Here is a 13,225-nt window from a genome sequence, read left to right as displayed (position 1 = left end):
CAACAGCGTTGTAAGACATGGCTCTCCCCCTCCACCAGCACTCAGCATCTTACTGTACCTGCCAGCCTCAGCTGTGTATATTTCCCTATGATTCTGTGTAAAGGGGGTATATCCATTCCCTCCACTTGGTTTTCAGATTTCACTAAGCTCTGTGCTCTAGTTGTGTATTGTGTGTGATTTCACATCCCCATGCCCTGCATTCTACTGCTGAAAAATAGCCTTTATCTGAGTGTTTTAGAAGGATGTAGAGAAGAGAGGCCTGCAGATAAACAGATGCAACATATGTAGGGGAATTTGTTTAATCTCGGCGTATCACCTTAAGATAGTCACTTCAGTAGACATATGTAAGAGTGCAACCACTTTAAAGCCAATTTACCACCTGAAAAGAATATGTAATTCATGTAATGTCCATAACCTGGGCACAGGTACAATTTCATGGAATGTACTATTTTTATATTTTTATGCTCATTGCACAGATAGTTTGTGTCTACATTTTAAAAAGTGACTTAAATATAATGCAAAATCCACCATGTGGGTATTTCAAAATATAGAATGCTGAACAGGATTCAAAGGTTTACCTGGTCAGTTATAACCGCAAAGGCTAAAAGACTGAGAATGTGGTTATTTTGAGACAATTTTTATTTTGAATGTGCACATTATGATAAGTCCATATTATCATCAATGTGATAAAAAAAAATCTAATTTGTTTAGGGGTGTCCAAAGAAAGGCATTTGTAGACAATTTTTTTTGTTATCACCATTCATTAAGTTTGCTTCCTCAATGATACAAAATTAAACATTTCTTTGATGCAAGCTGGTTGCTCTGAAACTGGTAGAATAATAGCACCATAGACAGTCAGACAAGGAGAGTTGGTATATATTTACATAATTGTAAACTTGTACACTAAACCATTAACATATTCTGAACAGTAAAAACACTTTAAAACATGCCCTTACAATATAATACATCTATAAGCATTGTGAAGAAATTCATTTTCAAAGTTCACAACCAGGCTTTGACATCTTAGCTCATTCCCTATTACTCGGCTTGGCAGTTTTGTAATTAGGCTATTAAGATTTTTAAGAGTTTGGGTGTCTATATATTTTAATAAAATTGATCTAAGTACATTAACCACTTAAGCCCCAGACCATTTTGCAGCTAAATGCCCAGGCCAGGTTTTGCGATTCGGCACTGCGTCGCTTTAACAGACAATTGCGCGGTCGTGCGATGTGGCTCCCAAACAAAATTGGCGTCCTTTTTTCCCCACAAATAGAGCTTTCTTTTGGTGGTATTTGATCACCTCTGCGTTTTTATTTTTTGCGCTATAAACAAAAATAGAGCGTCAATTTTGAAAAAAATGCAATATTTTTTACTTTTTGCTATAATAAATATCCCCCAAAAACATATATAAATCTTTTTTTTCCTCAGTTTAGGCCGATACGTATTCTTCTACCTATTTTTGGTAAAAAAAATCGCAATAAGCGTTTATCGATTGGTTTGCGCAAAATGTATAGCGTTTACAAAATAGGGGATAGTTTTATTGCATTTTTATTATTTTTTTTTTTTTACTACTATTGGCGGCGATCAGCGATTTTTTTCGTGACTGCGACATTATGGCGGACACTTCAGACAATTTTGACACATTTTTGGGACCATTGTCATTTTCACAGCAAAAAATGCATTTAAATTGCATTCTTTATTGTGAAAATGACAGTTGCAGTTTGGGAGTTAACCACAGGGGGCGCTGTAGGAGTTAGGCTTCACCTAGTGTGTGTTTACAACTGTAGGGGGTGTGGCTGTAGGACTGACGTCATCGATCGAGTCTCCCTTATAAAAAGGATCACTCGATCGATATACGCCGCCACAGTGAAGCACGGGGAAGCCGTGTTTACACACGGCTCTCCCCGTTCTTCAGCCTCGGGGAGCGATCGCGACGGAGCGGCTATAAACGAATAGCCGCGCCGTCGTCCCGGATCGCTCCCCGAGGGAATCCGCCCGCCGCACGCAGCGGGGGGGGGGGGTCTCGATTGGACCCCCTACCCGCTAGAAGGCAGGGACGTATATATACGCCCATCTGCCTGTCCATGCCATTTTCCGGACGTATATAGTCGTGCGGCAGGCATTAAGGGGTTAAGCAACAGATATTTCCAAGAGTCAGTTTTATTTTGAACTAATTGTAAAAGCAATTTGATGTCTTTAGCATCCAAGAGAAAAGGAGACTTAGCAAACAAAATCCTAAGGTATTAACTCAAAGGCTAATCATGGGCCAAACATATCAATAGTATGAGCTACCTCTGTTAATACAGACCTAGAGATTTGAAGATATGAAATGTATTTATTTCACTGCAGGGCCCCAATTTCAAATTATGGTTTGTGGGTTTTGATTGCCAGTTAATGAAAATAAGTAGAATACAAAAATATACAATATGCCCATGGGTCTTTAAGTGGTGCTCAAGTAAAATGGTACACAACAGTGAGTACACCCCTCATAATTTTGTAAATATTTTATTATATCTTTTCATGTGACAAGACTGAATAAATGACACTTTGCTACAATGTAAAGTAGTGAGTGTAAAACTTGTATAACAGTGTAAACTTGCTGTCCCCTCAAAATAACTTAACACACAGCCATTAATGTTTAAACCACTGGCAACAAAAAGTACAGGGGATCATGCTCTGATTCAGTATGTCACAGTACATGTTGGCCTTCATGGTTCCCTCAATGAACTGTATCTCCCCAGTGCCGGCAGCACTCATGCAGCCCCAGACCATGACACTGTCACCACCATGCTTGACTGACTGTAGGCAAGACACACCTGTCTTTGTACTGCTCACCTGGTTGCCACCACAAACACTTGACGCCCTCTGAGCCAAATAAGTTTATTGTGGTCTCATCAGACAACAGGACATGGTTCCAGTAATCCATTAATTTGCTTGTCTTCAGCAAACTGTTTGTGGGCTTTCTTGTGCATCAACTTTAAAAGAGGCTTCCTTTTGGAAATGCAGACCAATTTGATGCAGTGTGTGGTGTATGGTCTGAGCACTGACAGGCTGACCCCCCACTCCTTCAACCTCTGCAGCAATGCTGGCAGCACTCATACCTCTATTTCTCAAAGACAACCTCTGGATATGACGCTGATCATGTGCACTCAACTTCTTTGGTCGACCATGACAAGGCCTGTTGTGAGTGGAACCTGTCCTGTTAAACTGCTGTCTGGTCTTGACCACTGTGCTGCAGCTCAGTTTCGGTTCATGGAAATCTTCTTATAGCCTAGGCCATTTTTATGTAGAGCAACAATTATTTTTTTCAGATCCTTAGAGAGTTCATTGCCATGAGGTGTCATGTTGAACTTCCAGTGACCAGTATGAGAACAATAACACCAAATTTAACACAGCTGCTCCTTGTAACACTAATGAATAACATGACACAGTGGAGGAAAAATGGCTAATTGGTTCCAAATTGGACATTTTCACTTAGGGGTGTACTCACTTTTGTTTCCAGCAGTTTAGACATTAATGGATGTGTATTAAGTTATTTTGAGGAGACAGCAAACTTACACTGTTATACAAGCTGTACACTCACTACTTTACATTGTAGCAAAGTGTAATTTCTTCAGTGTGGTCACATGAAAAGATATAATAAAATATTTACAAAAATGTGAGGGGCGTAGTAAATAACACCTTATTCATTAATGGGAGCTGTAATCTCTATGCATTCCACTGGACAACACTCACTTCATCAGGAGACAGCTGCGTGTTGGTTTATGTGTACATCTGTGGAAAGACCATGTCAATATACAGAATAATTTTGTTAAAAAAGAGGAACCAAATCATATTAGAAGATGCCTTAATTTTAATGGTTAGGAACCAATGTTATATACTGGATATACTCACATGGGAGTTAGTGACGTAACACAACAAGACATGGTAGAGGTTAACCAAGATAACAGGTGAATATTAATGCTGTGAAAAAACACATCACAGCAAGTGTTCCCCCCGAGGGTGAATAGGTGGGCAGAAGGTTAGGGCATGAATATGTGTTCCTTACTGTAGAATCCCTAAGGAATAGGGTCGGTAATAAAACATGTTTTAATATCAACGCTAATAAAGAAAATGTTTTATATATACTGTATCTGTTGTACCATTTCCCTTGAGCACCACTCACTAAAAGTCCCATGGGCATATTGAATATTTATGTAATCTGGAATATTGGGGACTGAGTGCTGCTCGGGTCTGAGCATGGGTGGCCCTTTGTTATTCTCTTTATAATGAAAATAAGTAGAGTGACAGCATGGACTCCTTGCCAACCCCTTATAACCTCACAGGGTTCGATAACCCCCTATTAAGAAGGTCAGGAGCCCATGGATAAAATGAACCAGAATTTAGCCAACACATTGTAATCACCAAACTATGTAAACTTACTCTGCTCACCATCAATATACTTAAATGGGTTGTAAAGGTTTGTTTTTTATTTTCCAAATAGGTTCCTTTAAGCTAGTGCACTGTAGGTTCACTTACCTTTTCATTCGATTTCCCTTCTAAATGTTTTTTTTTCTTTGTTTTCTTTGTCTGAATTTCTCACTTCCTGTTCCCCCTCAGTAAGCTGTTTTGGCTGACTAACCACCGCTCGAAAGATGGTGGCAAGTTTACTGAGGAGAAACAGGAAGTGAGAAATTCAGACAAAGAAAAAAAACATTTAGAAGGGAAATTGAAGGAAAGGGTAAGTGAACCAACAATGCACTAGCTTAAAGGAACCTATTTAGAAAATAAAAAAAGAACCTTTACAACCCCTTTAAAGCTGCCTACTATTATGGAAGTTACAAGACCCTAGAATTGAGACCTCATTTTTATTATACTGTACAGTAGTTGAAAAGTGGTGACCTTAATGTGCAGCCAAAATTCCACCAAAGAATATTATTAGAATATATATATATATATATATATATATATATATATATATATATATATATATATATATATATATATATATATATATATATATATATATATATATATATATATATATATTGTATTAAATGTACTGATGAAAAGCATAACCACTGTTTTGCTACAACATATTTCCCCTCAAAAAAGAGCATAAAGCAATGCAACTACTATTGCTCTGAACATGTAGATTGCTGTGTTATCAAAATTAAGAGATGTGTTAATTTTCCCAAGAGTTCTTTTACTGGACAGGTTGCAGACAGGTTAACAGAGCTGAACCAAGAGGTCAGTAAATTCAAGTTCATAGCAACAAAGTGAGACAAAAAGGCAACAGCAGAGACCTTGTTCTATTGCTCTTAGGTAGGACTTTCACTTTTGGACTTTTGGCTGATGGATTTACTGTGATGGTCCTCTTATATAGTTTATTCGTAATTATAAACATTCACATTTAATCAGCAGATGTTAATGAGTGGATAGAAAAAAGTCAAATGCAAGCTGATGCTGATGGAATGGGAAGAGAAGGCAGAGCCTACAAATGTACTGTTATTTTAAATGGAGCATCTCCCTAGAGTAGGGTGACCAGACATCCCCGGTTTCTGGGGACAGTCCCCGTATTGAGGACACTGTCCCCGGACCAAGTCTGTCCCTGGTTTTGTCCCCAGATTGAATTTAAACAGGGGCTGGGGCAATTTCAAAGACAGTCAGTGCAGAATTAAAAAAAAAAAATCCTAATTACACCCCCCCCCCCTCTGCCCTGCCTATTCTACTAGCTTAGAGGAGTGTATTTTTTTCCATTAACTGTGCCCCTTTCTGATGATCGTGTGCTGGTCGGAGCGGAGGGAATATTTCTTCAGTTTAGGGTGCATACCCATTCAGCTCCGCTCGCTTGTTCTTCTGCCTTGGCTCAAGTCCCGGCCAGCTGCCTGCCTGCTTATCTCCTTGCCTTCCTTGGCAGAGTGATCTTCTTCCGCTCCAGTAGTAGCCGGGGCCCGGAGAGTAAGGCCTTGTACAAACGATCAGTCTAAACTGATGAAAACGGACTGATGGTCTGATGGACTGATGGTCTGATGGTCTGTTGTGCGTACACAGCATCAGTTCAAAAAACGATCGAGTCCAAAGCGGTGACGTAAAACACAACGACGTGCTGAAAAAGTTCAATGCTTCCAAGCATGCGTCGACTTGATTCTGAGCATGCGCAGGTTTTGAACCAACGCTTTTGCTAACCATCGGTTTTGACCAATCGGTCAGGCATCCATCAGTCCGATTTTAAAGCAAGTTCTGAGGCCCTGTACACACGATCAGTCCAAACGGATGAAAATGGACTGAAGTTCAGTTTCATCAGTCCAAACCTACCGTGTGTATGGCCCATCGGACTTTTGTCCTTCAGACCAAAGTTTTAAAACTTTAAAATCGGACTGATGGACTGATGACCGATCAGTCAAAACCGATGGTTAGTACGCAAAAGCATCGGTTCAAAACCCGCGCATGCTCAGAATCAAGTTGACGCATGCTTGGAAGCATTGAACTTCGTTTTTTTAGCACGTCGTTGTGTTTTACGTCACTGCGTTGGACTCGATCGGATTTTGAACTGATGGTGTGTAGGCACATCAGACCATCAGACCATCAGACTTCAGCCTTCAGTCCGTTTTCATCAGTTTGGACGGATCGTGTGTACAAGGCCTAAAACTTTGGATTGAAGGACAACAGTCCGATGGGCCATACACACGGTCGGTTTGGACTGATGAAACTGAACAGTCCGTTTTCATCAGTTTGGACTGATCGTGTGTACAGGGCCTTAGACTTGAAAGGCTGGGGGTGGGCGGCAGCGGCGGCGGGCAGAGAATTGCTGATTGCCGCCACTAGTAAAAAAAAAGATATGTCCCCGGATTTCATTTAAAAAATATGGTCACCTTACCCTAGAGAATACTGTGTTTGAGAAGTTCTGTGTTTGCAAGTGTCTGCAGACACTTATATCAGCCAGGAATCTGAATTGTAAGAATAACTGAAGATTGTAGTAGGAGCAAGGAATGCAATGGGGTCGATTTACTAATATTATAGGAATAGAGCATGGTTACTTTGCAAAGTGCATGCTGACTTGAAGCTCATTTAGCTTAGTGAATCAGGTGAAGTTGTGTTCACTTCAATCATCCAAACATGTGCAAGATTTTTTATTTTTTTTCCTTTGCATGTGTTTATTTAAAGTGAGCACATATTTACCGTATTTAGTAAGCTAAGTGAACATACCCTTTGCAATGTGAACATCCATTTTGCGAAGTGAAGAGCCTATAGCAAATCAACCCTAATATTTGAAAATTATAGAAGGATAGAGTAAAATATTTGAATGTGATCCATTTTGATTTACATATCACTGTACATAAAATGCAAGTAATATATAAAGAATGTTAACTAGTCCTTTTTGGTTGTATCCTGTTATGGCCACAGGAAACATTTTAGATAAGCTGTATTCATTCTTGAGCCATGTGGTCTGTCTTTACTCATATACTAGATAAAAACTAATATGGGAAAAAAATGGAAAAAAAAAATACCAACAGCCAGCAGGTGTTAAGATGAGAAAATAATTCAGTGATCTTTACATCTCCAGGCCAATTTATATTGTCAGGCAGCAGGTTTAGATTACTCAAAGATGCCAGTGTAATAATGAGTTGCTGTACCAACTGATCACAGAATATCTGTGGGGAGAAACTTGTACCAGTAAAAATATTGAAAGTCTTATTGGAACTGAAGTTAGAATCTAGAAAACAATAAAACGCACAGATGAGAAACCCTCAAGTGATAAACTCTCGCTTCCAACAGGAAACTCCCATTAGAGAACAGTCATGCACATTTAAACAAGCATCCTCTTACCCTGGATAGATAGATATTAGCTGTAGCGCACTTGTAAAACTGTGACCATCAAAGTGTGAAGCCTCGTACACACGGCCGAGGAACTCGACGTGCCAAACACATCGAGTTCCTCGGCCAGTTCAGCACTGAAGCCGCCGAGGAGCTCGGCGGGACGAGAGCTCCCATAGAACAACGAGGAAATAGAGAACATGTTCTCTATTTCCTCGCCGAGCTCCTCGTCGGCTTCCTCGGCCGAAAGTGTACACACGGCCGGGTTTCTCGGCAGAATTCAGCCAGAAACTCGGTCGGAAGCTGAATTCTGCCGAGGAAACTGGTCGTGTGTACGAGGCCTTATACTCTTGCATATACTGGTGGTAGGACTACAGAAGTATGCAAATAATAAATGCAAAACATTAATAATAAAAATATATTACAGTGTAATGGACTTTTATTTTACAGAAAAAGCTGTGCTCATGCTACTGGTAGTAGAGTGCAAACATCAAGTGTGACCTACAGTATATATTTATTTACATTCACCAATATAATGGGGTTGATTTACTAAAACTGCAGAGGGCAAAAACCTGGTGCAGCTCTGTGTAGAAATGAATTAGCTTCCAGGTTTTTTCATCAAAGCTTAATTGAACAAGCTAAAGTTAGAAGCTGTTTGGCTACCATGCAGAACTGCATCAGCTTTTGAACTCTCCAGTTTTAGAAAATCAAGCCCACTGAGTCATATAGGTTTGGTAAAATAAACTACTACATTATCTATATATATATTTTATTATGTAAAAATATATATTTCCTCTGATACAGCTGTTTATTGTAACCTGTATGTGCTCTTTAAACAAAGGAGATGGTTTTTTTTCTTGAATAGCCATCTTCTTATGTGTACAAAATCTAGCCTAATGAGACATTATGATTATGTTAATAGGATCACTCTGTTGTGAAAAAAAAAAAACACATTTAGAAAGGCTTTCTCTTGTTTCCAATTCTGGGGGTTGTTTTTCACCTGATGGGTTTTGGAAAGGCACACAGTGCCGGACTGCCCGCATTTACTGCATGTGGACAGCACAGGCAGGCTAGATTGGGTACGTCATCCAGCCTGTTACCATTTAGGGGCATGCTGCACGCTGCTCCTGTGACTGCTGTGTCCACTGGGTACAGCAGATTACGATTACCAGTAACTGGGTACTGGATATCTATTCATGAACAGTTGCTTACAGTTGCGATCTGTGATTGTCTCAAAGCAATCACAAGGTACTTGACTACCTGTATCATGTGATTAGCTGTAGCCAACCACAGATCACAACCAAAAGCAAGCTGTTCATGAATGTTAACCCATTCATGACAGCTAAAACTTTTGCTTATACAATAATCATCATTGTATTAGCAATAACAGTGTTTAAAAAACTCCCTGATTCCAACCAAGAGAAGTACAGTGTCACTTTAATGACACTGAACTACTCCAATGACAGAATGTACAAAAAAATTTAAAAATGTAATTAAGAAAGGAGAAGGTTTAATTTTTTTTACATACTGTCACACCTTTCGGTATCCCTGATCACCCCCACACCAGTCATATGCTGACACTGTACTGCACTGGTGACAGTATGTAAAAAATAAATTGTGAATAAAACCTAAATTGTTATTAATTTCTTAATTTTCTATACAATTGTGACAAAACAAAATACAACTTCAAAAAACATACATGCCTCTTACTAAATACCTCAGATTGTCTACTTTCCAAAAAATGATCATTTGGGGGTATTTGTACTGTTCTGGCATTTTAAGTTCCTCAAGAATTGATAAAGGCCATCAGTACATCCGGAATGATCGATCTTCAAATATACATACCATCGTTTGTGGGCGCTATATCTTTCACACAAATCAACTAATATATACAGTACTTATTGGGATTTTTTTTAACCAAAAACATAAATGAAAATATATTTTGGCCTAAATTTATGAAGAAATTTGATTTTATTGGATATGTTTTATAACAAAAAGTAGTATATATATATATATATATATATATATATATATATATATATATATATATATATATAATATGGTATTTTTTCATTTATATAACAAAAAATAAAAACCCAGTGGTAAACAAATACCACCAAAAGAAAGCTCTATTTGTGTAAATGATATACATTTTAAGTTGAAGTAATGTTGTAAAAGGGGTTAAACCTTCCAGAGGTCAAGTGGTTAACCACTTGCCGTCGCCGCACCGTCATTATACGTCCACAAGGTGGCTCTCCTAGGCGAGACCACGTAAATGGACGTCCTACCTCTTAGCCGCCACTAGGGGCGCACGCGCGCCGCCGGAGGCGCGCGCGCGCGCCCCCCGCTCGCCCCCGACTCCCGTGCGTGTGCCCGGCGGGCGCGATCGCCGCCGGGCACACGCGATCGCTCGGTACAGAGCGGGGAACGGGAGCTGTGTGTGTAAACACACAGCTCTCGTTCCTGTCAGCAGGGGAAATGCTGATTTTCTGTTCATACAATGTATGAACAGAAAATCAGTGTTTCCCCTAGTGAGGCCACCCCCCCCCCACAGTAAGAACACACCCAGGCATACTTAACCCCTTCCCCGCCCCCTAGTGTTAACCCCTTCACTGCCAGTGGCATTTTTATAGTAATCTAATGCATTTTTATAGCACTGATCGCTATAAAAATGCCAATGGTCCCAAAAATGTGTCAAAAATGTCCGAAGTGTCCGCCATAATGTCGCAATACCGAAAAAAAAATCGCTGATCGCCGCCATTACTAGTAAAAAAAATATTAATAAAAATGCCATAAAAATACCCCCTATTTTGTAAACGCTATAACTTTTGCGCAAACCAATCAATAAACGCTTATTGCGATTTTTTTTACGAAAAATATGTAGAAGAATACGTATCGGCCTAAACTGAGGAAAAAAAATGTTTTTTTATATATTTTTGGGGGATATTTATTTCAGCAAAAAGTAAAAAATATTCATTTTTTTCAAAATTGTCGCTCTATTTTTGTTTATAGCGCAAAAAATAAAAAACGCAGAGGTGATCAAATACCACCACAAGAAGGCTCTATTTGTGGGAAAAAAAGGACGCCAATTTTGTTTGGGAGCCACGTCGCACGACCGCGCAATTGTCTGTTAAAGCGACGCAGTCCCGAATCGCAAAAAGTACTCTGGTCTTTGGGCAGCAATATGGTCCGGGGGGTAAGTGGTTAAGATACACTCACTCTTAAAGAGCCTTATCATGAGAAGACCCGATGTCTTCCTGCATCCAGGATAATTGTTTTGAACAGCTGGTTAAGAAGACTTTAAGGAACGTAGATGAACTACATACATTGATGTAACTTGTTGAGGAAAACCAGGATACATTACAATCACTAGCCAGTGGATGGAGCTTAAATATTTACTTATTGCTTACAGGTTGGTGAAATCAACACAGAGCAGACATAGCTAAATACATTTATTCAAAACATTCTACAAGATAAAATGTAATGGCAATGGGACTGGGTTATTCTATTAGCTGCTAAATATATTTGACCTGCTAAGATTAAGTTTACTAATATCTATCTTTACTATTTTCATGGAAGTTGTTCGCAACAAACATTCATCCAGATGTGGAGCCCTTATCAAGCAAAACATTTCATTCTGATTCAACACAATAAGACCACCTCTGTTGTCAATACTCGCGGAGCTTTATGGAAAATCTAAGGCTGGGGCCATCGAGGCTTAGATTTAGAGATCTCCCCAGAAATGCTTTGCTAGTGTATAGTTAACTCCCTCTTCAATGGGGTGAGTGGGTAGTGAAACACAATAATTCTGCCCTAGAAGAACAAACACACAACTTTTTTATGGGTTCCACTGTAAATGTTGGTGGACACCTGCAAACTTGTTCAAGCAACAAATACGGTCCTGTACTTAGTTCTTGCCATTTTTGTAACAACGTATTTGACATTGAGTTGTATATTGTCTGTTAGATGATTTACCTATCGGAATCTGTGGGAAATCTTCTGGCACATAGATCAGAGTGTTGTCAGTGGCTTGACCTAGAGGAGGAAGTGCACAGTGAACATGGATCTGTCGCTGTACTGGGGATGTATATAAGCGCGCCAGATAAGCAACTATGTCCCCCGTGCCATCCTCCATGATATTTGTTTACATTGTATACAGTAACTTTGATCTGTCCTTTAATAAAACCCGTTTATCTAAATTTTAGTATATTAGCTATTAGTGCCAAGATCCTGGCATTAGTTGTGTTCAGCATGGTGATTTCAACATGTTAAAGAAAAAGACAAAATAGCCCTTCACATGTCCTGGCCCCCAACATTAACTTATCCCACAGCCAACCCTAACATTTAAACATCCCTTACTTGAGTCCTTCAATATAATCTTAACCCATAACCTCATTCCTAACCCTAACCTGAGCCCCTATAACCTACCTACTAGCTGTTCCATCTTTTTTTGTGCATAGGGTGGTATTTACATACATTTGTAAATGTTAATTGTTCTTTTAATATGTTAAAAAAAATATTATGTTGTTTTTTTGCTTTCTGTAGTTACAAAAAAAGACTTGTGTAACTTTTTTACTCACACAATCACTTCTAAAGTTTAAAAAGCTTTGTGGTATATTTTGGGCCAGTAGCAACTAAATTACATTCAAATAAAATTACTACCCAAAGAAAAAAATATAAAGGAACAGCATTCAAGTAAAATTACAAGTGCAAAGGCACCTGGCAAACATATAAAAGGCTAGGTCTAACTTATAACATTAAGTAGGCAGGACACAGCAGAGAACCATGTGTGTCACAGTCCAGAAAGGAAAGTAAAAAGGGACATTTTGTCCTTGTTTGTGCAGATTACATATTCATTGATGCAGTGGGGGTCATGATTAAAATAAAATACAGCCACATTAATGCTCCAAATTGTTTTGCTTTTGCATCAAACAAAGAGAAAGCTTTCTCGCAGTTTCTCACGGCAGGCATAATGGGCATCCAGACTCTGATTTACTGCATGCCCTGCCTTCTACAGCTCTATGTTAACTTAGAATATCAGCATGGAAGGTCACACAGTGGGAATGACCTTTTACTAATCACTACACATCAGCTACTACAGGCAGAGCTCATTACAGAGAAATTCTTCAACGCACAGCCTTTCAAATAAAGTCAAGCTTTGATTTTTCTTTAAACTAAATGATAATTTTATTTTTGGGGGGATGAGAGAGAAGGAAAAAAATAAATCAAATGTACCATGTAATTTTGTTGTCTGGGCTTCTTGTGCTACCAGATTGTTCTGCAGGGTTTTAAAATGTATTTTAATCCTGTATTGACTCTATGCATGTAATTTTAGAATTTTGCCAAAGAAGGTCAGCACATTTTCCTTCCCAGAATTCATTGCTTTTCTGTAAAAATGCCTGCGTTGTCACTAAATTGGTTGCCAGGA

The 13,225-nt window shown here is 39.0% G+C and overlaps 1 protein-coding gene across 26 annotated transcripts in view; it reads right to left on the bottom strand.

Annotated features, from left to right (window-relative positions):
* Nucleotides 1-13,225, bottom strand: part of CELF2 (CUGBP Elav-like family member 2) — a 702,444-nt gene that overhangs the window by 68,046 nt on the left and 621,173 nt on the right. For 15 of the 26 annotated variants that reach the window (XM_040343368.1, XM_040343357.1, XM_040343358.1 and 12 more), the window contains one exon: nt 11,773-11,832. The exons of the other annotated variants lie outside the window; for them this stretch is intronic. In XM_040343368.1, the coding sequence (XP_040199302.1) occupies nt 11,773-11,832 (60 nt within the window). The remainder of the gene's footprint in view (nt 1-11,772; nt 11,833-13,225) is intronic. 26 annotated transcript variants of the gene reach the window in all.

Source organism: Rana temporaria, chromosome 3 (assembly GCF_905171775.1).
Source record: "Rana temporaria chromosome 3, aRanTem1.1, whole genome shotgun sequence".
NCBI classification, from domain to species: domain Eukaryota; kingdom Metazoa; phylum Chordata; class Amphibia; order Anura; family Ranidae; genus Rana; species Rana temporaria.
Note: the sequence above shows the minus strand (reverse complement) of the source record. Positions and strands in the feature narration are given on the sequence as shown.